Source organism: Colias eurytheme, chromosome 32 (assembly GCF_061535395.1).
Source record: "Colias eurytheme isolate Ceu_HAF_F1 chromosome 32, ilColEury1 Martin Lab GWU primary, whole genome shotgun sequence".
Taxonomy (NCBI): Eukaryota; Metazoa; Arthropoda; class Insecta; order Lepidoptera; family Pieridae; genus Colias; species Colias eurytheme.
Genome location: NC_143011.1, coordinates 5,395,878 through 5,419,904, shown reverse-complemented (window position 1 = coordinate 5,419,904; position 24,027 = coordinate 5,395,878). Strand labels below are relative to the sequence as shown.

General features: G+C 35.7%; 1 protein-coding gene across 1 annotated transcript; it reads left to right on the top strand.

Annotated features, from left to right (window-relative positions):
- Nucleotides 1-18,437: 18,437 nt before the first annotated feature.
- On the top strand, nt 18,438-19,261 carry LOC149895227 (uncharacterized). The gene has a single exon (XM_090119201.1). The coding sequence runs from the start codon at nt 18,438-18,440 to the stop codon at nt 19,191-19,193; it is 756 nt and encodes a 251-aa protein (XP_089975327.1). The 3' UTR covers nt 19,194-19,261.
- Nucleotides 19,262-24,027: the final 4,766 nt, after the last annotated feature.

Genomic DNA, 24,027 nt, shown 5'->3' with positions numbered 1-24,027 from the left:
ATGCGCTTTCGTGTTTTAACTACATAATTAGTTCAATATTAATTTAGCCGTAAAATACGTTATTTTGTTATTAATTTGAATAATATTATTGTAAGGAATCTAATTCAGTGTTAGATTTTCAAAATTAGATTAAGGATAATTTGTAATAATTGAAATAAATATTTTTGGATGTACATACTGGTATTTTTATTTTATTCCCCTGTGCTCATATTATGTCATGAAACCTTTCAGTAGATACATGGACGAAATCGCAGCCAGCGCCCAGCAGCAATTAGCTATAACATACCTATAGGTATTAGGTAAGGTAATAAATAATAGCTCTATAGTTAATACGCACCTTGATACTTACCGTAGAGTTGTTTGATGTTGAATCCGTAATAAATAAAATTAACACAATACATAATTGAATGTTACTTTTGATACACAATACACACTACTTACTCAGAGGGAAATAAACGCTACTTACTATTTTATTCTATGCACGTTCTATGCATTCTATTATTTATATATAATATAATTAAATTTCGATCGATGTATCTCACAATAATTATTCTAAGTGTCATAATTTTTAAGAAATAACGATTTCCGTGTTTTTTGCCATTTACTCGAAACTCACTTCGTGGGCTTAACGGCTTTCTAGTTAAAGGACGGCAGAATAGTTAATACGCAAAACGCAATACGCAGTTGATACGTATTTAATACCAATACTCAATGATTGTCTCCTGCTAACCTGTACAGACTAGACTCATTGTGGTGACTGGTGAAACATTGTATAGCATTAACAACATAGTACTGTATTATTGAAAGATCGATTAAAGGTTTATTTTACAATCTACGACTTTCATTATACATGGGTAACAAAACCCCATAACATATTCGGTTTTACTCCGGACAACATCTTCAGCCACCCAATCCCTTTGCTTGAAGTCCAAATCCAGCGGAGGACAATAATCGTCATTTACTAAAATTGAAGGTTTTTCGTCCTAGTATAAAAGTTGTCTGGATCCCATTTTATACTCAATCTATAGTATAATACTATAGATATCATGTGAAACGTGACTTGGAAAAAAATCATTCAAATAAATCACAAAATAAAAATTTGAAACAATTTTAAAAGTTACGAAAAGCCCAATTATACGTCAAAATGACGCACAACATCCTCTTTACAACCAAATGGCGGAATTAACATGGATGAGCCAACTATGTACTGCTAGGTCTCGACGGCTAATGAGTTGGTTCTGGATTTTGCAGCGATTCGATGGTAAATATAGAAGAGTTCATACGTCAAATTTACGTAGATTGGACTTCTAGGGTTAAATGCATGAATACCTAAATGATGTTTTGTTTTTATTATCTAATAACGATAAAAAAAACCCGTTGATTTCATTCGTTTTTCAAGCTACGTGCATAGTTTTTCCACTAAAAAGCCTCAATTGAGTCATAAAGTACACAAATTTCAAGCATAATAAGTCACATCATTTCTATAAAACCAAAACTGGCAATAATATAAGTCGTGTTGTGCGATTATGAACATAGTGCATAAGGGCATAAGTCGTTATATTATATATAAATAGCTAACTTAATTGTCTTACCATTTAACAATACCTCAGTCATGAACCACAGATCCTCGCACTCCGATTCCCAATTTTGAATGCGATACGATGGAGTGTCGCGTGATATTGCAAACAGTATTGTTATCGAGGGTACTTATAAAATTACTTAAAATTAATTAAGTTTAGGTAAGTTGATATTCAACTAATAATCCATCGTGCTATTATCTCGAATAGCCTCCTGGATAAGCAGGTAATTATAAAATAATTAAATAAACAATTATCTTAATCTAAATTTATATTATAAAGGCGAAAGTTTGTAAGGATGTATGGATGTATAGATGTATGGATGTATGGATGTATGGATGTTTGTTACTCTTTCACGTAAAAACTACTGAACCGATTACAATGAAATTTAGCACACATATAGAGGGTAACTTGGATTAACACATAGGATAGTTTTTATCCCGGAAATCCCACGGGAGCGGGAACTGTGCGGGTTTTCCTTTGCAAACGCGGGCGAAGCCGCGGGCGGAAATCTAGTACTATTATATAGGCGAAAGTTTGTATGGATGTATGGATGTTTGTTACTCTTTCACGTAAAAACTACTGAACCGATTACAATGAAATTTAGCACACATATAGAGGGTAACTTGGATTAACACATAGGATAGGTTTTATCCCGGAAATCCCACGGGAACGGGAACTATGCGGGTTTTCCTTTGAAAACGCAGGCGAAGCCGCGGGCGGAAATCTAGTATACCAATAAAATAACCATTGTGACCTATTTATTTACAATTATGTATATGTAATGAAGTAACATTTAGTAAACTACTTATATGCTTTTAAAATTCCGTAAAATTATCATAATTATCATAATTATATAAACTTCGGAGATCATAATTATATCTCTGGACTACTGGGTTTTTCTACTGCATTTAATTCTACTGATTCTTTGTCAATAGTATCAGATTTCGGGGCATCACACCCTCTTCGATCTGCCGATATAATTTCCTTCATTTTTTTCTCTAACTCCTGATAAAACTCTTCTGGGTCATCGTCATCTTTTCTTTTAGGTACCACTTCAATATTTAGCTCTGGTAAAGATTCACTCGAGTCAGTACTGCTGCGTCGCTCTCGCGATTCTGATGAGGGAGATAACCCTGAAAGTAAATGAACAATGATTTAGTTATTATACCTTTTCTTTATTTTTCCGATCGCATTGGAATCACTACATAGTATAAAACAAAGTCGCTTTCTCTGTCCCTATGTCCCTTTGTACGCTTAAATCTTTGAAACTACGCAGTGTACGCTACGATGTGACAAAACACATTTAATTCTACTGATTCTTTGTCAATAGTATCAGATTTCGGGGCATCACACCCTCTTCGATCTGCCGATATAATTTCCTTCATTTTTTTCTCTAACTCCTGATAAAACTCTTCTGGGTCATCGTCATCTTTTCTTTTAGGTACCACTTCAATATTTAGCTCTGGTAAAGATTCACTCGAGTCAGTACTGCTGCGTCGCTCTCGCGTTTCTGATGAGGGAGATAACCCTGAAAGTAAATGAACAATGATTTAGTTATTATACCTTTTCTTTATTTTTCCGATCGCATTGGAATCACTACATAGTATAAAACAAAGTCGCTTTCTCTGTCCCTATGTCCCTTTGTACGCTTAAATCTTTGAAACTACGCAACGGATTTTGATGCGGTTTTTTTAATAGATAGAGTGATTCAAGAGGAAGGTGTATATGTATAATAATTAAATTAAATAGTGGAGAAGTACTGTTATTTTTGAGGTTTCTAATGTGATGCCGTAAATAATTACATTTTTTCCTCTTACCTACATTGCAAACGCAGGCTAAACCCTACGAGTTTTATCAAAATAATGTACTAAGTATTGAAAAGGTCTACAGAAAAGTCCGTGATGGTATATATTATGTCTATCTCTTATGGATAACCCACAATAACTTTCTTTTGTCATTTACTTTAAAAATTGCGGGACGTAGCGTTTGCGGCGGTACCGGCCGGCCGCCATTGCACCCGTGCGAAGCCGGGGCGGGTAGCTAGTTTATATATAAAGAATAGTTTATGAGCAAACATAAACTACAAGTATCTTTTGCACATGATATCCCTCATAGAAGTGGACTTCATCACAGGGCCGTAGCTAGTCGAATTTGAGGTAGGGCAGCGGTTCATCATCATTATCTCCAGCAAAATTAGCCATAAGAGGTTAAAAAATACTAATAGCAGTACAGGCTTCTATTTTGATAAAATAAATATTGTCTCAACTTACTTGGTTCCTCCTCAAAATATTCTTCATTACTTAAGCGCGACATATTTAATTAATAGAGTTTTGTTTGATTTAACAATTAAATGAGATTATCGTGTTTAAAAAAATACTCTTGAAGAGGGTAGACGTGAATTAAAAGAATTCTAATTACGATGATCTGGGATCAGGAGTTGCCATTTGAAAAAAAAAGAAGAAGAAGAAGAATTACGATGATAGTCATGCCTAAACTGTGAACACGAAATGAAATGAGATAACTAAATAAACATTTAATTAAGTGTACAAATTGTATTTATCCATATAAAAATTCGCCAGTGTGATTCGTTTTTGGTTCAAGCAGTCACAAAATTCATCGATTTACCTATACTTTATATAATTATCTGTGTTCAGAGTATTCGGCCTGATTACCGGCTGTATGCCTATTTACCTAATATGTAGTATAAAAAATTGTCCCTGGAGTAGCATAAATGGCGAAAAATCGCCTACGTTGGCAACACTGATTAAAAACAAAAATTAGCATCAAACTTGTGTTTAGCTATCGGTTTAAATGTGTGGGTTTGGCGACAGTGGTTTTCATATTAATAATTATGACACTATAGCACTTCTATTTGTTTTAATTGCTCCGAGGTTTTTACTGTTCTGTGCCCGAGACCAGTGTTGCCAGCAAGACTAACATAAAATTTGCTAAATGGCTGTTAAAATTTTGCCAAAATTTTGCTAAAGGATTTATAATTAAGCTAAATATTTTGCTAAAAATTTTTAATGTCAAATAAAACGACATTTTACTTAAAATTTTATATATCCAACACATTTATTTACACATAATATGTAAATAATGACATCATAAATAATAACATCTCTTATTCGAGTGTGTTATTATCAAATAAAATATTAATATCTTGGTCTTCATCCGCAGCCGATAATGTTGACGTAGACGTGGAAGCCTCATTGCCAAGACTATATATTTCCTTGGTGCCTATAGAGCGCAGTACATTATCCGGAACTGTGTAAGAGTAGCAGCATTTTCCTGCCCTCTTTAGGTCGAATCTTATGTATAAAATGGCATTTAAAGTTTTTACCGATAAACGGTTGCGAAGCTTAGTTTTGACGACATTCATTTGGCTAAAAACACGTTCTATTTCCGCGTTGGAATGTGGTAGTGATAATAATGATATTGCCAGCTGTGATAAATCTGCAAAAGGGTTATTACCAGCTGCGTCTTTATAATCCATTACTTCATTCCAGAATTCCAAGGTGGAAGTTGTGCATGTCCATGAAATGTCGACTAAATTTACGTATGCAAGGTAGCAAAACTGTAGTTGGTTTCATATGGTTTAACTTTTATTATATTATAATATTTTATATGCTAAAAAATAAGCTATATGCTAGACAACAAATAAAAATGCTAAACAATGTAAAAATATGCTAAATTTAGCATAAATTATGCCAAATTGGCAACACTGCCCGAGACGTTACTCTAGAAATCGAAATCTGACATCAGTAATCGAATGCAGTGAATAAAAATCATCATAATAATAAATGCGTTGTGTTTTTTTATTATACTTGCCCTTTTTTTGCTCCTTAAATTTACGAAAGAAAGTATACTACTTTAAAAGGGATTCGCTTGATGAATTTTAAAATTGACATGTGTATCAAGTTCGAGCGACACATGTTTCTAGTCAGTATCGATTAATTCACTATAATCGATGTTTCACTTTCTAAGCAGGTTACCTCTCTTCGAAGATAAATTTGATAGACGTCAAAATTCAAATCAATGTTGCGTACCTACAAGTTGCGACTTGCGTATTTTGGCTGTTTGGGCGTTTGGCATGGTTTTAACAGTTGACTGTTGAAGATTATGAAAACAAAGAAAATAATAAGGTTGATGGTTCATAATAATTTCATATCGCCGATCTTCTCATTACAGAAAGTGCATATATTGCTATTAATTATGTTCAGTCTTGCAAGGTGTGAAGTGATTTATTGGTTTATTGTGGCCAAATCTTAATCTGTTGATTGTGATGATAAACTCACGACTAGTTACATCCAGCTCATCATACCAAGGTCTTCTCTGTAAATCTTCTTGAATATTTCCATACCATTTTCCTTTAAATTTCTGATCCTACTTCCAGAATTCTAACCACGTACTATTTAACGAGACATTTACATCGGAATACTCTACTCTACTACTACTACTCTTACTACTACTACTACTCTTTCAAATAAACTCACCCGCAATTTTTTACTTTTTGTCAAGGTGTACAAGTTTATAATATTATTCTAAAACGTTAGAAGTGAATTGTAAATCCTTTGAAATAAATGTATCTAAATCTAATTTACTTTTTGGTTCTTATTTGATTAACTTTTCATCTGGGATTGTTAATATATTATATAATATAAAAATTTGTGTGATTTATTGGTAGGTATACTATCTGCACACCTTACTCTTTCAAATAAAGAAATAAGTAATTACTTATGTATTCAAATTCACATTGGCGTCCATATATTCTGTGCCTCCAGTGAATAAGGGAATAACTCAAAAACAGCACTTTTCAGGAGAGACAAAAAACTATATATCAATACTAAATCTTTATTAATTCAAAATTTTAAGCTTGTATGTGTAAGATAATTCGCACGCTGAGAACGAAAGTGACCTAACTCAAAATTTTGCAAAAATGAGTTATACTCATAAAATGACTCAGAATAAGGTATTCTATCATTTAATAAATCAAAAACTATCCTATGTCACCTAGAAACCGAAAAACACGTATGTTGCGTCTCTTTATAATTTGCGTATTTTAAACGTCCCTCCGCTAAAATAGTGACCGTTTTAGTATTATGTCGGCACGGTGATTACATTTCTTAGTTTTAAAGTGATTTAATCCTGATTGCGGCGTTTATTTACCGAAAGGTAAGTAAATATTATGTCAATGTTCTAATCCTAACAAGACCTTTATTCGTATTAGGTCACTTTTGTACTAAAATGCAGTTTTTGAATTGTGACTTAAATCATATTAAGTCATTTTTGTATTATCAACTATTCTAAAGGTAACGACATATTTCTCGTTATGCCTGTACTTTATTAAATGCTTTCTTTGTTTAAGTGTATTATGTATAAATAGGCCGTTTTAATAATATTTTGATAAGTTAATTTTATGGCGTATTAAAGTTTATGTCATTGTTTCAATAATAATTTGTTTAAATATTTATGTTTAGGTCATTATTATGAAGAGATTAAAGATGATTTTATATTACAAATGGTTCAAGAAAATGAAAAAGAAAACGAAAAATTCATACCCAAAAAGTTATCATGAAATACAAGAGTTTCCTCGCTGAGTGATCATCATCATCTGAGGCTCTACAGCTGCTAGTGGGCCTTGGCCTGGTCCAGTATTTTCTTCCAGATCTCTCGGTCCTTTGTCTGAGTTCTCCAGATTTTCACAGCAATCATTAGATGCCATCCAACCATCGGAGCTTCGGCCCATCTGGTTTTCCATAGAGAAGACGCAGAGGTGCCTTCTTGTCGTCCATACGTGCCTCGTATCCGGCCCAGCGTAAACGGCCTAGTTTTATGGTCTTTAAGACATTCGGCTCCTCGTACATTTCATAAAGCTCATGGTTATACCGCGTTCTCCAATGTCTATTTTCCAGCACAGCACCGAAAATCCGTCTGAGGATTTTTCGCTAGAACACCAGCAGGCAATCCTCATTTTTTTGCTCAGGACCCAACTTTCGGACCCGTATGTTAGTACTGGTCTTAGTAGGGTCTTTTATAGCAGTACCTTTATGTTTCGGCATAGCAGTTTCGATCAAAAATATCTTAGAAGGCCGAATCAGCCATAATTCGTTTAAATATTTCTGCAGATATTTCGTTCTGGTTTGTTATTAATTATGCCAGGTACACAAAGTCACGTACAGCCACGAACTTGACTTGTAGACCGAGCTTTTGGGCAGTTTGGTCTATAGTAATATATGCGTTAACAGCAGTAGAGGATCACTGCTGGTAGCGTCCTCCCGATCCAGGTCTATATCATCCGCGTATCTCAGTATTTGTATCTATTCGAAAAATAAAGTGCCCGATGTCTCAATTTCTGGAATCTCGGATGCATTTTTCTAAGGCTATGTTAATCAGAAGGCTGGAGAGCGCATCACCCTGCCTAAGGCCTTCCATTGCCCTAAAAGGTTGCAAGATACTGAATGGATCCGAACGACGCTTTTTTATTTTTTTAACGTCATTGCTGTAAGTGACGACACCAATTGTGGTGGAATGCCGATCTCAGTCAACGCTTGGTACAGGAAATTTCGGTGAACATTGTCGTATGCAGCCTTAAAATTCACGAAAATAATATGGTGTGTTATGACATTGAACTCAAGTGTTTTAAAATCTGATCAGTAGTCGAACGGTTAGGGCCCCAAGCGTACTGGTAGTCGCCTAGTTTGTCTTCTGTGTATGGAGATATTCTATTGAAAAGGACATAGGCGAAGATTTTATATGCCGTGTTTAAAAGAGATATACCGTGATAATTCTGGCAATCAAATATGTCACCTTTCTTGTGCTGTACACACCGCTGTAATATATACCCTATGTTACTGCGATGTTCCACTCATCGGGCGTATTAGATTATATTAGAAAAACTTAACTATAATTATTTTTCTTATGTCATTGTTGTGGCAACCCTGTACTTAGTCTGTGGTTCATGTACCTATGCAATGTGTAAGGCAATGTGCTTTTAGAAAGAATAAAGAAAAGTTAACAGGGCGTCGTTTCAGACTACTACACCTGGACTATCAGCTCATAAAATTTCTCCTTAAAGCTAGTTTCAGCATATTTAAGCAATTCCACAGAGATGTAATCAGTTCCTGGTGGCTTATGATTTTTGAGTTTCCTAATGGCCAATCTAACTTCGTCTATTTGTAGGCAGTGAGATATCTGGGATGTTAGTATAATTTTGTATGGCAGAAGGTGTTTCAGCAGTTTCTGTGCTATTTAGCAGTTCTTGGAAGTACTAATTCCATCTTTTAATAATATCGTTCTTACTATTTAGTAGCTCACTATCTTTACTTTTACAAGCTGAGGTTCTAGGTTTGAAATCTTTCCTACCTCTATTAGTTTGGCTGTAAAAGTTTCTCGAGTCCTTCGTTGAGAAACTTTTAGCAATCTCTTCAAGTTAGTTGACATCAACACATTTCTTCTTCTTTCTCTTGTGTAGTTATTTTTTTTCCTTCGTCGCGCTTTATGCTCTCTCTCGTCTGCAAGTGTAAGTCTGCTGTAACGATAGGTATGCTTCATTCTTTTCGTTAGTAACCTTTTGGCATTCGGCCACTTGTTTCTGCATCGTATCTCATTACCTAGATTTTCACTCGCAGCTGTTAGTAGAATTTTACTTAGTACTTCCCAGGATCTTACTTGCGTTTTGTTCGCTATTTATCTATCTGCTCTGAGCCAAAATTTTTAGATAAACTTTCACTTTAAGAGGTGCGAAATAAATCTACACTACATAGTATAAAACAAAGTCGCTTTTTCTGTTCCTATGTCCCTTTGTATGCTTAAATCTTTAAAACTACGGAACGGATTTTGATGCGGTTTTTTTTAATTCATAGAGTGATTAAATAGGAAGGTTTTAGTGTATAATTTATTAGGTTTGAAACAAAGTAGGCGAAGCCGCGGGCGGTAAGCTAGTAATATTATAAAGAGGAAAGGTTTGTATGTATGTATGGTTTTCACGCATAAACTACTGAACCGATTTTGATGAAATTTGGCACAGATAATCTTTAGACATTGAGAAAGAACATAGACTACCTTTTATTGTGAAATATGTACCACGGGCGGAGCCGGGGCGGACCGCTAGTTCCTAACTAAAACTGCACTTTTGTATTACTTTTTTTAATTAATTATACTGAAGTATAATTTTTTGTTGATTAATAATACCAATATTAGAGTTGATTGCCCATAGGTATTAAGTAAATAGTAAAAATGAGTCTTGAAACAAACAATAAATATAATTTCTTAGTTAACATTTGGTTTCATTAGACTACTTCCCATTAATATTTTAATACTAAGTTGACATAATTCAGGTTACGTCCAAATGCATGCATAGAACAAAAATACTAAAGTGACTCATTCCCAAACTAGTCAAAGATGAGTTACAAGTTTTCAGTACTAAAGTGACGCAATATTTAATGGTAATTTTTAAAAAAAGATAAAAAATATTTAAATTTAATTTAATTTATTTTTTATGGATTGTATGGGTGGATAATATCCTCTAAAATGATATCAGACTTTAATATCTTATATAACTTTGCATTCGAACAAATTATGACATGATTTGTAAATAGTTCTGTAAATTACGAACACTTTTTTGATGATTCCCAAAAAACACGAATTTCGTATTAGGTCACTTTCGTTCTCAGCGTGCGAATAATGATGTTAGACTATATTTTTACATATGAACACATGTTGTAACAACCCCAGAAATATACTTTTTTCGTGTTTTTTTGTAGTTGTGGCCTTATGAACGAGTACTTCATGGAATAACTCAATGTATTCACATAATTTTTTTTTTACTCTTTGCAATATAACGACTTATGCCCTTATGCACTATGTTCATAATCGCACAACACGACTTATATTATTGCCAGTTTTGGTTTTATAGAAATGATGTGACTTATTATGCTTGAAATTTGTGTACTTTATGACTCAATTGAGGCTTTTTAGTGGAAAAACTATGCACGTAGCTTGAAAAACGAATGAAATCAACGGGTTTTTTTTATCGTTATTAGATAATAAAAACAAAACATCATTTAGGTATTTATGCATTTAACCCTAGAAGTCCAATCTACGTAAATTTGACGTATGAACTCTTCTATATTTACCATCGAATCGCTGCAAAATCCAGAACCAACTTATTAGCCGTCGAGACCTAGCAGTACATAGTTGGCTCATCCATGTAAATTCCGCCATTTGGTTGTAAAGAGGATGTTGTGCGTCATTTTGACGTATAATTGGGCTTTTCGTAACTTTTAAAATTGTTTCAAATTTTTATTTTGTGATTTATTTGAATGATTTTTTTCCAAGTCACGTTTCACATGATATCTATAGTATTATACTATAGATTGAGTATAAAATGGGATCCAGACAACTTTTATACTAGGACGAAAAACCTTCAATTTTAGTAAATGACGATTATTGTCCTCCGCTGGATTTGGACTTCAAGCAAAGGGATTGGGTGGCTGAAGATGTTGTCCGGAGTAAAACCGAATATGTTATGGGGTTTTGTTACCCATGTATAATGAAAGTCGTAGATTGTAAAATAAACCTTTAATCGATCTTTCAATAATACAGTACTATGTTGTTAATGCTATACAATGTTTCACCAGTCACCACAATGAGTCTAGTCTGTACAGGTTAGCAGGAGACAATCATTGAGTATTGGTATTAAATACGTATCAACTGCGTATTGCGTTTTGCGTATTAACTATTGTCCTAGTGAATCATTTTCACTATCGTCGAATCAATTTAAAATTCGATCAAGTGCGTTCCGTTTCGGAACGCCACAGATAATAAAATATAGATAATAAAAGTGGCAACGCCACAATGTCATGGTGGTATACATTGAGGCCGCGAATGCCATATGTGATTTCACTAAGCCCATCATCACACACGCATTCCACCGAATGCCAACTCTGGCTTTTCACTAAGCCCAACAACACACACGCATTCCTCCGAATGCAAACTCTGGCTTTTCACTAAGCCCCACAACAAACCTCATGTTTGTTCCACACGCATTCCTCCGAATGCCGAGTCCCACGGACTCCCATATTCCAATGGTCTCTCCAAGACCCAACCTCCGCCAGCGTCACCCGCGCACCGCGCATCCACGGTTTACTATAAGCAGCTATCTGTACTCCTAATAGCAGACGCCGGCTTCAACGGACTACGGTAATACCGCGCATCCACGGTTTACTATAAGCAGCCATAACCCCTTATAGCAGACACCGACTTCAACGGACTACGGCTACGAAATGACTACTGGCACACTCTGACCAATCGAACTAAGATTCACCGCTATCACTCAACTCAAATTCAAGTTTCAAACATTAATCAACTTCAAGTGGTACTTGGCCCTCAGGCATCCTCAGTATATTAACAAAGTGAAGTTACCCGAACATTGTATAAACAACATCTGTCTTTTCAAAGTGATTATTGGTGTTTAGTATTTCAATAGCTCAACAGTTAAAAAAAAAGAGAAATCTTATCTGAACTGAATATTACTCATCCAACCGAATATTAAAACTCTAGGTATCTTCTATACAGCCATACTGACAATCATGCGTCCCCGTACGCCATTTCTCACACTACATTACTACGGTAATTCATCTCGGGATACCAAAATAACTACCATCCTGCCTCGGCCCACACTGACCTTACAGGGTTACCATACTGCCGCGGTCCTCCTGACCGGTCAGAACACACATCTACTATCCTGGACCTCATGCCAGATAGAACACCACAATCCTTCGATGAACTACATTACCATCACAATATTATTTCACGCAACACACATTTACTTCACAACGTACGAGACAACACAACTATCAGTATGCTACAACTCTACTCAACTAGAACTCTACTGAACTATACCTCCCAAATCTATCATTGTGCTAGCCTGTGCAGCTTGCTCAAATGTTAACAGCAGTTTTATTTTGTTGTTATGATCATTAACAAACAAATGTGACAACAGCACAAAAATAACATCTTAAAAAGTTTAAAACGAATAATTCGTAACTGAACCGCAGAAAACACTCAAAAAGTGGTGAAAGCTTATTCTCAACTGAATATTTACCAACTTGAATTTAAAGTAATCATATGATAACATAATATCTGCCTACAAAAAAAAATCGCGAGAAACCCTTCAAAACTTTTTTTTATCGGCAAATTTGCATATGGCTAAATTCCTTAACGTTATGTTTACTTTTGAAAACTCAACTTAAAACAATTAATAAGTGTATACTATAAGCAGCTATAAGCAGCATCTGTGAATCTAATATCGAACGGCAAAAGGGCTGAGCTAAATTTTAGTTTCAACGTAATAAGAATGAACTACTCAACAACTACTGTACAACTACCTAATTGATGTATTCAGTTGATGTCAAACTGCAGCTAGTCACAAAAACTATTAATTATCAAGAAATTACATTAAATGCACACAATGTAAATCGATTAGGTACTATCGAATACTCCACGTTTAGGACTTATTTGAAGCTAAAAACCAAAAAAAATGTGTGCGTGTGCTACGCGTACGTGTACAGTGTACACACGTAAGAAATGAAACTTCTTTTTGACCTTATTTTTTCAAAAAATAATTTACAATATGCAACTTTACAGAAATATATCAAATCACGCGTGATAGGGATAAGAAAAAAAATGTATGCGTGTACTAGAGTACACACGTAAGAAGTGAAACTTCTTTATGACCTTAAAAATGTCACGAGTATGGCGTAACGCAAAAATGTCACGCGTACGGCGTAACGCAAAAATGTCACGCTTACGGCGTAACGCAAAAATGTTACACTAAATTTTTGTCCAACCCCGATAAAGAAGTTTCACTTCAAAAACTTTCAGAAAACCTGGATGGGTTTTTCTTTTCTCTATTCAATTAAACAGACATTATCTGACGACAGTATGTAAACTGTAAAGGCGCTATTAACCTTAAGATTATTTCCAGTTTTTTTTTTTTTAAAGTCTTAATATCTTAACATTTAACGTACCCTAACGTTGATGGGATAGTTCTTAATTTTAAAGCAATCTAATGTACTAAAACCAAATGTAGATTCCAAAGATTTATCTTACGCTAGATGTTTATTTGAACACACGCTAATTATCTGTGACATTGTATTATGAACTGCCTAAATAAGGACCCAATAAATTCTCTGTAAAAATTCAAAACTAAATGCCTCGATTTACCTTTTATTCGATAAAACTAAATCTGCAACATTTCATAAAACTTCATATCGTAAAACTGTATACTGTGAATTGTTCACAACTTTATTTTAAGAAATTACCTCAAATATCACCTTAAATAAAACCTACGAAAAGTTTTTTTTTAAACCTCAAATGCACTAGTTAAGGCATTACTTTTCGTTTTTAATCGAATAGCAATAAGGCTGTCTTTGTGTAGCAATTAATTGCTATTTGTCAAGGGTTATAGCCTAAAAAACTAACGCAGGTAGTTTAAGAAATTAATGCGGGTAGTCAAGAAACTAACGCGGGTAGTTAAGAAACTAATTTGAAAGTAATTCGCATACTGTTTTTGTTCTGATACACGGACAAGTGAATGTTTATTGTTTACGTTCGATTGAAGGATCTGGATGCAGTGTACCAATTAATGTGCTTTCTTTGTTAGTGTTAGCTCACAAAATAACAAACATTAAAGCAATTCGTTACTTAATTTATCTTGATGGCAGTGCTTACGCCACAAAGTATTTTTTAAAATTACGTGAATTACCTACTAATGTAAACCCGTCCCTGAATAAGTGAAATAGGTACTGTTAATTTATCACTGCGTAAATAAGTTGAGTTAAATGTAATGCAATAAGATTAAACTATACACTGGTCTTGTAGGTTACAACTTTTAACAAAATCTGTAATCATTACATTCGGTACAGCCTGTAAATTAGCGCTGTTTTTGTGCAGCATTTTGCCGAGGCTGTGACCATTTTCCTCAATTAATTTTAAAATAAATTTTGTAACTAATGTTTTTGGCAATAAATTTCTTTTTCTTTCGAATAAGTTGCTTGAAGTTACTACATTTTGAAAACCTACTTTCCTTATCTTACTGTACACTCAAAGTGGAATGTTATCTACTGACCGGTTTTGTATGAGATTGAAGGATAGTTGCACGACACGTCGACACGTCGCTCTGGTTCCGGTGATCTCAGGCTCGACGTGTTGATGGTAGTGATGGTAGCGCGACGCCCGGCGTGGTATTGCGGTGCCTGGCGTGGATGTGCAACACCTGGCGTGGTGTCGTGGAGCCCAGCTTGGTGCCGCGGCGCTCAGTATGGATGCGTAATGCACCACATGACGCAACGCATGACGCTCGACGCATGATGCTCGACGCTCGACGCATGATGCTCGAAGCCGGATGCTCGACGCGATGGCACGGTGCACGACATGACACGGCGCTGCTCTCGATGATACGATGATGCTCGCTTCCGACTTCTTGCTGTTCCCGTTGAAACTGGATCGAAGTGCCACGTGGTTGCGGCGCTTTGACTTTTAATCAGGTTATCGTATATCGTATCGAGGTTATCGTCACGTGTTTTCTCATTTGCTCGATTTGATCCCAATTCTGATGTCGGAGCAAGATGTAGATTGTGAATCTATTTTCAAGCTGTGGGCGTTGCGTTGGGTAATCGAGCAAAGAAACACCTCAAACTCAATCATTTCTTTATTTACCACCGATTCGGAAAGCAGTATCTACAGAGAAGAACCGGCAAGAAACTCTATAGTTGCTCTTTTTAATCATGTCAGTTTTACAATACAGTCATTTTAATACAATCACTTTAAATACAATCACTTTTAATAACCGTTACGTTACACATTTAAATTAAACACTAGCAAAGAAAAGGTTAACAGTTCCTAGTAGTGGAAGATCCGAACTCTTCGATGTTCGAATGTGAAGTGCCGTCCCGAGGGCGAGCCTTCACGGGCTCGACCCGGTACAAGCATGAAGTAAGCCGCCAACTTCACTGTGCTGCCACCTCCCGGAACTCGTGCTTAGAGTCGTTTTACATCCGCGCTATTGACCGTCTCCGACACGGCCATCCTGCGCTGAACACGTCCTCGTGTTTGTGGGTGCTGTAACACAGAAAACATCTCGCACAGTACATGCTCTTCGGCCAATCCTGACAAATTTTTACAATTAAACTCGGATATTTAATTTTTAGGCTTTTAAACCACAAAACTGAAAAAAACTAAATCCTTAAGATCACTTAGTTGTCCGTACGTCTATCAGTCTATCTATCAAGACCTTTGAAATTCATATCGCATACCATCGTCCCGTTAAGCTTTGAAAAGTTATAACAGTCGATCAAAAGATAGTAGTTTTCGACATTCGCAGGGGACACGAGGAATCAATACCTTCAGGATATTTCTTGTGAACACAGAATCATGAAATTTGTACAAGAAACGTCCTATAGCAAAGAATCTCATAATACAAAATTTAAGTTCATATGAAAACAGGTTTTTTTCTTAATTTGAATACCTTAAAATAATTTCCAACTTCAACCCTTTGAAATTAACCATTTTGATTAAAGTAATGAAACATTGAATCCTGATCATTTCGATTAAATTTATGAACTACTAACTACTAAAAGAAAATAACGCTTAAGCAACCAAATACCACTTTCACTGCTATTGTCATCAGCAGATCATTATTAAAGTATCACAAAAAAACTAGAGCATGAATCTTATCCGAGTCCTGTGGCTTTTCACTAAGCCCATCATCACGCACGCATTCCACCGAATGCCAACTCTGGCTTTTCACTAAGCCCAACATCACACACGCATTCCACCGAATACCAACTCTGGCTTTTCACTAAGCCCAACAACACACACGCATTCCTCCGAATGCAAACTCTGGCTTTTCACTAAGCCCAACAACACACACGCATTCCTCCGAATGCAAACTCTGGCTTTTCACTAAGCCCCACAACAAACCTCATGTTTGTTCCACACGCATTCCTCCGAATGCCGAGTCCCACGGACTCCCATATTCCAATGGTCTCTACAAGACCCAACCTCCGCCAGCGTCACCCGCGCACCGCGTATCCACGGTTTACTATAAGCAGCTATCTGTACTCCTAATAGCAGACGCCGGTTTCAAACGGACTACGGTAATACCGCGTATCCACGGTTCACTATAAGCAGCCATAGCTCCTAATAGCAGACACCGATTTCAACGGACTACGGCTACGAAATGTCTACTGGCACTCTCTGACCAAACGAACTAAGATTCATCGCTACCACTCAACTCAAACTCAAATTTTAAACACTAACCAACTTCAAGTGGTACTTGGCCCTCAGGCATCCTCAATATATTAACAAGGTGAAGTTACCCGAACATAGTATAAACAAAATCTGTCTTTTCAAAGTGATTATTGGTGTTTACAGGATTCAATAGCTCAACAGTAAAAAAAAGTGAAACCTGAACTGAACTATTACTCATCCAACAGAATCAATATTCTTAATCGTTTTTCATTTTAATAAACTCAAGTTATCTCCTATACAGCCATACCGTCGTACGCCATTTCTCACACTACATTACTACGGTAATTCATCTCGGGATACCAAAATAGCTACTATCCTGCCTCGGCCCACACTGACCTTACAGGGTTACCATACTGCCCCAGTCCTCCTGACCGGTCAGAACACATCTACTATCCTGGACTTCATGCCAGATAGAACACCACAATCCTTCGACGAACTACATTACCATCACAATATTATTTCACGCAACACACATTTACTTCACAACGTACGAGACAACACAACCATCAGTATGCTACAACTATACTCCACTACAACTCTACTGAATTATACCTCCCAAGTCTATCATAGTGATAGCCTGTGCAGCTTGCTCAAATTTTAACAGCAGTTTTATTTTGTTGTTATGATCATTGACAAACAAATGTGACAACAGCACAAAAATAACATCTTAAAAAGTTTAAAACGAATAATTCGTAACTGAACCGCAGAAAACACTCAAAGTGGTGAAAGCTTATTCTCAACTGAATATTTACCAACTTGAATTTAAAGTAATCATGTGATAACATATCTGCCTACAAAAAAATCGCGAGAAACCCTTCAAATTTTTTTTTTATCGGCAAATTTGAAAACTCAACTTAAAACAATTATTAAGTGTAGGCTTAAACTCATCTGTGAATCTAATATCGAACGGCAATAGGGCTGAGCTAAATTTTAGTTTCAACGTAATAAGAATGAACTGCTCAACAACTACTGTACAACTACCTAATTGATGTATTCAGTTGATGTCAAACTGCAGCTAGTCACAAAAACTATTATCAAGAAATTACATTAAATGCACACAATGTAAATCGATTAGGTACTATCGAATACTCCACGTTTAGGACTTATTTGAAGCTAAAAACCAAAAAAAATGTGTGCGTGTGCTACGCGTACGTGTACACACGTAAGAAATGAAACTTCTTTTTGACCTTATTTTTTCAAAAAATAATTTACAATATGCAACTTTACAGAAATATATCAAATCACGCGTGATAGGGATAAGAAAAAAAATGTATGCGTGTACTAGAGTACACGCACCCCATTCCATACATTCCACCTTAGCATAGTGAATGATTTTTTTTCGAGGGTAGGCGCCAAAAAGTCATAACGTATTTTTCTTGCTCTTAAGTGTTTAATAATAAAATAAATTAATTTAACATACATTTTTATGAAATTACAATCTTAAAATATTCTGTACCTACCAGCTTTAATATCCACTAAAAAATTTCATTTGAATAAACTGCTTAACAACAACTTCACTAGAACATAATATTGATCCAAATCATGACATCTATAGAATCACTGAAACAGTCCATGGTTGACCTGACGGTCACTTTTAACAAGAGGATGGCAGAATTCCAGAAGAATTTGGTAAATCCAGCCCCTGCAAGCACTGATACATCCACTCAAATTGCTGCCGAGTTCAACACGTTCCGTGCATTTGTCACAACATCACTTGATTGCCTGCAGTCCCAACTGGAAATTTTGATGAAGCTATATGATCAACAAGAAACAAGAAGTAGACGCAAAATGTTACTCATTCACGGTGTTCCTGAAAAGAGTCAAGAGAATCCGTCAGTTCTTGTGTGTGATCTTATCTCCAAGCACTTCAAACTTCCAAATTTCTCTGAAGAGTCCATAAATCGTTGCCATCGTTTGGGTCGAATGCAGGAGAGTAAACCTAGACCAATCATTTTAAAGCTAAGTGATGTGAAACTCCGAGATAAGTTGTGGTCAAATAAAATCTCCTTAAAAGGCTCGGGTATAACTCTATCTGAGTTTCTGACCAAGCAACGTCACAATGCTTTTATGTCTGCTCGTAAGCGTTTCGGTATCGATAAGTGCTGGACTAGAGACGGCTGCATTTTCATAATTGGACCAAATGGCTCCCGCTACCGAGCAACCTGCATTGCAGATGTTGATGCAATATCCGTTCCTGATGCTGCTTGTTCTACATCTTCTGTTCCAGCTAGTGGGAATCATACGAAAGATGACAAGATTGTAGGCTCTAGACCAAAAAGACTGCAAAAAGTGAAATAATGTGTAATTTTACTTTGTTATTGTTGTGGCTTTGTAAGTATGTCATACTACACTTTTTATTTAATCTTTTCGACGATTACCTTGTTATTTGCTTTCTTATATTATATTCCATATATATAAACTTTCTCTAAATAACATTAATTGTAAATTTATACATAAAAGTAAGGTAAATCTAAAATTAACAACAATAAACAACCTTCAAAGTTATAATTATTTTTCTTATGTCACTTAGTTGTCAAGTCAATGTCAAAATCTGTCAAAGAGTAGTTTTTAGTCGTGTTGATACTAAGACTTTGGTTCAATTAATTGTTAAAATTAAAAATTATGTTCTGCCTTGTTTTTGTATAGATATTGTAATGATTTGGTTTGTCAAGCGTTTATTATGTAATAATTTCATTTTATTTTGCTGGAGGGTACAGGATAAATGCATAGTACAACTTCGTTTATTTACTATAATTTATATATTATTCATTTATTATATTTTTATAGGTATATATTATATTTATATATATATATTTTTTTTCTTATTTATAATTATTTTAAAGAATGTCTTTTAGCGATATAAATAGTAGCTCTGATGAATTCCTATCCATTTCCTCGTCTGGTAGCTCGTGCAGTAACGATAATTTTTACGATGCATCTTTTCCTTCTATTAATTCCTCAATTTCTTCCGAATTCTCCTCTTATCCTCAAAATTTCAACGTAGTTCACATAAACGCTCAGAGCATTCCGGCGCACTTTCCTGATATGTTGATCTCTTTTGACTGCACTAATCTCCACGCTATCTTGGTGTCCGAGTCTTGGCTCAAACCTAGTCTTCCTTCTTCCTTCTATCATCTTCCTGGCTTTCACTTAATTCGTAACGACCGTGTCGGAAGGGGTGGTGGGGGTGTGGCTATTTACTTACGATCGCACATTCCTTTCACTATTATTAGCTCTTCACCTCAGCCTCCTCCATCCGATGCGGCGGAACATCTTCTCATCGAAATTTCCCTCCTTCACACAAAAGTTCTTCTGGGTGTTTTCTATAGTCCCTCTGTAACCACTAATTTCTTCAACAACTTTGAAAACACTCTTGACGAGCACATCCCTCTATATACTCATGTAATTTTGATGGGAGATTTTAATACATGTTTATTACGAAAAGATTCGCGTAGCTCTAAACTCCTTTCTATCACTGACTCCTTTAATTTACATTGTCTATCCTCAAAAGCAACACACTTCTTCCCAAACTCTACTCCTTCTCTTTTAGATTTAATGTTTGTCTCAGCACCTAATCTGGTTCCTAAGCACGGGCAATTCCCAGCCGTCTCCTTCTCCTATCACGACCTTATTTTCCTCTCCTACAACATCCAGTTGCCCCGTGCAAAAAAAGTAACTGTCCTGCGTCGTAACTTTGGTGGTGTGGACAAAGAGCGACTTTGTGATGATGCCCGCAATATTAATTGGATGCCTGTCTTAAACGCTGAATCGATTGACGACAAGGTTCAGAACTTTAGTCTCCTTATAACTCAGTTATACGATAGGCATGCACCACTTAGGCCAGTAAAATTAAAGCAAGCTCCTTCACCTTGGCTTACACCCGAAATCCGACTTTTGATAAAGAAAAAAAATCGTGCAAAAGCTAAACTGAGATCCTGTAAGTCTGATGATAAACGTGAAAAATACAAGAAAATACGAAATCACTGCAACACTATGTGTAGAGATGCACAACGACGCCATATCCACGAATCGGTCGAAAACGGCGACCCCCAAAATATTTGGAAATTTCTTAAATCATTAGGAGTTGGGAAAAATAGTAATCATCAATTCCCATCCGACCTCAATCTTAATGATCTTAATAACTTCTTCTGTTCATACAGTCCTATTCCTAATTTTAGTAGCCAAACCTGCATAAATCAAATCTCTAGCCTTCCAACTCCTAACTATCCTCCGTTTACTTTTACTCAATTTGCCGTTGGTGATGTTAAGAAGATTATCTTGTCCATAACTTCGAAGGCCGTTGGCACTGACCGCATTTGCCGTAACATGATCATCCCAATCCTTGATATAATTGTTTCCATCATTACTCACATCCTCAACTTTTCCATTACGTCCCACAGCTTCCCGTCCATCTGGAAAGATGCTCATGTCATCCCCCTACCTAAAAAAAACAATCCAACATCCTTCAATGAGTATCGTCCTATCTCTATCCTACCTTTTCTGTCCAAAGTACTGGAACGCTTAATTCATAAACAGTTGAGCCAGTTCTTGTACAGTCACAACATCCTAAGTCCTTACCAGTCCGGTTTCCGCCCTGGTCATAGCACGGTAACTGCCCTAGTCAAAGTCGCCGATGATATTCGTTTAAGTATGGACAAGCAGCATCTCACAGTTCTAACATTGTTAGACTTCAGTCAAGCTTTTAACTCCGTTGACTTTGAAATCCTGTTGAGTTTGCTAAAATCTATTAATATCTCTCCTCCGGCAATTGATTGGTTTCGTAGTTACCTGATTGGTCGTCGGCAGCGTATTATGAATGATGATCAATATTCATCGTGGTGTAATCTCGTTGCTGGTGTACCACAGGGTGGCGTGTTGTCTCCACTCCTTTTTGCCATTTTCATAAATTCTTTGACTCCTCATATAACGTCTCTCTACCATATGTATGCAGATGATCTTCAAATTTACACTCACTCAGACGCAGGGTCTCTGCCGGAGGCTATCAGAGCGACCAACACTGATTTAGCTTCCATCAGTAAGTGGAGTACACTTTTTGGAATTCAGATCAACCCACGCAAAAGTCAAGTCATTATAATTGGAAGTCCACAACTCCGCTCAAAAATAAGCTGGGCCGATTTACCCCCTGTGCACTTGAATGGAATTGTCATACCCTATAGTTCTGAAGTAAAAAATCTAGGCATAACTTTCGACGAGGTGTTATCATGGGTGCCTCAAGTCAAAGCAGTTAGTAAAAGAGTATTTGCTGCCGCAAACTCTTTGAAGCGCTTGAGTCGTTTCTTGCCTATACCCACCAAAGTTATGCTAGCTCAATCCCTTCTCCTTCCCCTTTTAGACTACGCGGACTCTTGTTACACGAACCTGAGCGAAGATCAGCTCAATAAACTTGAACGATTGCAAAATTTCTGCATCAGATTTATATATGGTCTACGTAAATTTGATCACGTGTCAGAATTTCGCAAGAAGCTCAAGTGGCTACCTATACGCCTGCGTCGGAATGCTCACACTCTCTATCTCCTCTATTCCATTCTTTTTCATCCCAGTACTCCCTCCTACTTGAAATCCAATTTCCATTACCTTGCTTCTGAATCCTATACTCTCCGATCCTCTAATAACTTTCTACTCCGTTTTCCTGTGCATGGTAGTAAATTATTCGGTACATCGTTTACTGTATCGGGTATCCGTTTATGGAATGCCCTTCCTGAAACGATTCGTGGCGCCCAGACGATAAGATCCTTTAAAAAAATGCTTAAAGACTACTATCTATCTATATAAATATTGTATGTATATTGTATATTATATGTATATTGTATATTTTGTATAGTATGTATATATAGTATGTATGTTATCTATTTATAGTGAAGTATTTATATATTGTAATCTTATGTATAATTATGTTTATGCATTTTATATGTATATAAATATAAGTAATTTTTATATATAAATTTATGTTGTATTTATAAATTATGTGTGACGTTGTGCTTTATTTTTATTTTATTATTATTATTCTTTTTTTTTTTTTCTTCAAATTAATTATTTTAAATTTATTAGTTATTTGGCTTCCTAGCCTTTGGTATAATATTATGCTCTGTCCTTTACCTGAAGGTTGCCTGGCAGAGATGGCTTAGAGCCATAAGGCCGCCTTTTGTACATTTAAATCCATTAAGATATTATAAAATAAGATTAAACCTAATGTACAATAAAGAATAAATAAATAAATAAATAAATAAATAAATAGAGTACACACGTAAGAAGTGAAACTTCTTTATGACCTTAAAAATGTCACGAGTATGGCGTAACGCAAAAATGTCACGCGTACGGCGTAACGCAAAAATGTCACGCTTACGGCGTAACGCAAAAATGTTACACTAAATTTTTGTCCAACCCCGATAAAGAAGTTTCACTTCAAAAACTTTCAGAAAACCTGGATGGGTTTTTCTTTTCTCTATTCAATTAAACAGACATTATCTGACGACAGTATGTAAACTGTAAAGGCGCTATTAACCTTAAGATTATTTCCAGTTTTTTTTTTTTTTAAAGTCTTAATATCTTAACATTTAACGTACCCTAACGTTGATGGGATAGTTCTTAATTTTAAAGCAATCTAATGTACTAAAACCAAATGTAGATTCCAAAGATTTATCTTACGCTAGATGTTTATTTGAACACACGCTAATTATCTGTGACATTGTATTATGAACTGCCTAAATAAGGACCCAATAAATTCTCTGTAAAAATTCAAAACTAAATGCCTCGATTTACCTTTTATTCGATAAAACTAAATCTGCAACATTTCATAAAACTTCATATCGTAAAACTGTATACTGTGAATTGTTCACAACTTTATTTTAAGAAATTACCTCAAATATCACCTTAAATAAAACCTACGAAAAGTTTTTTTTTAAACCTCAAATGCACTAGTTAAGGCATTACTTTTCGTTTTTAATCGAATAGCAATAAGGCTGTCTTTGTGTAGCAATTAATTGCTATTTGTCAAGCGGTTCATTTTTGTTATTTAAACTAGTTAAAAAACAGTTTAAAAAAGTTCTGTCTTGGACGTCCGTGTGTCTGTATGTGCGGATCCTTTTTCTTGTTAGCACGATAGCGACCGAAA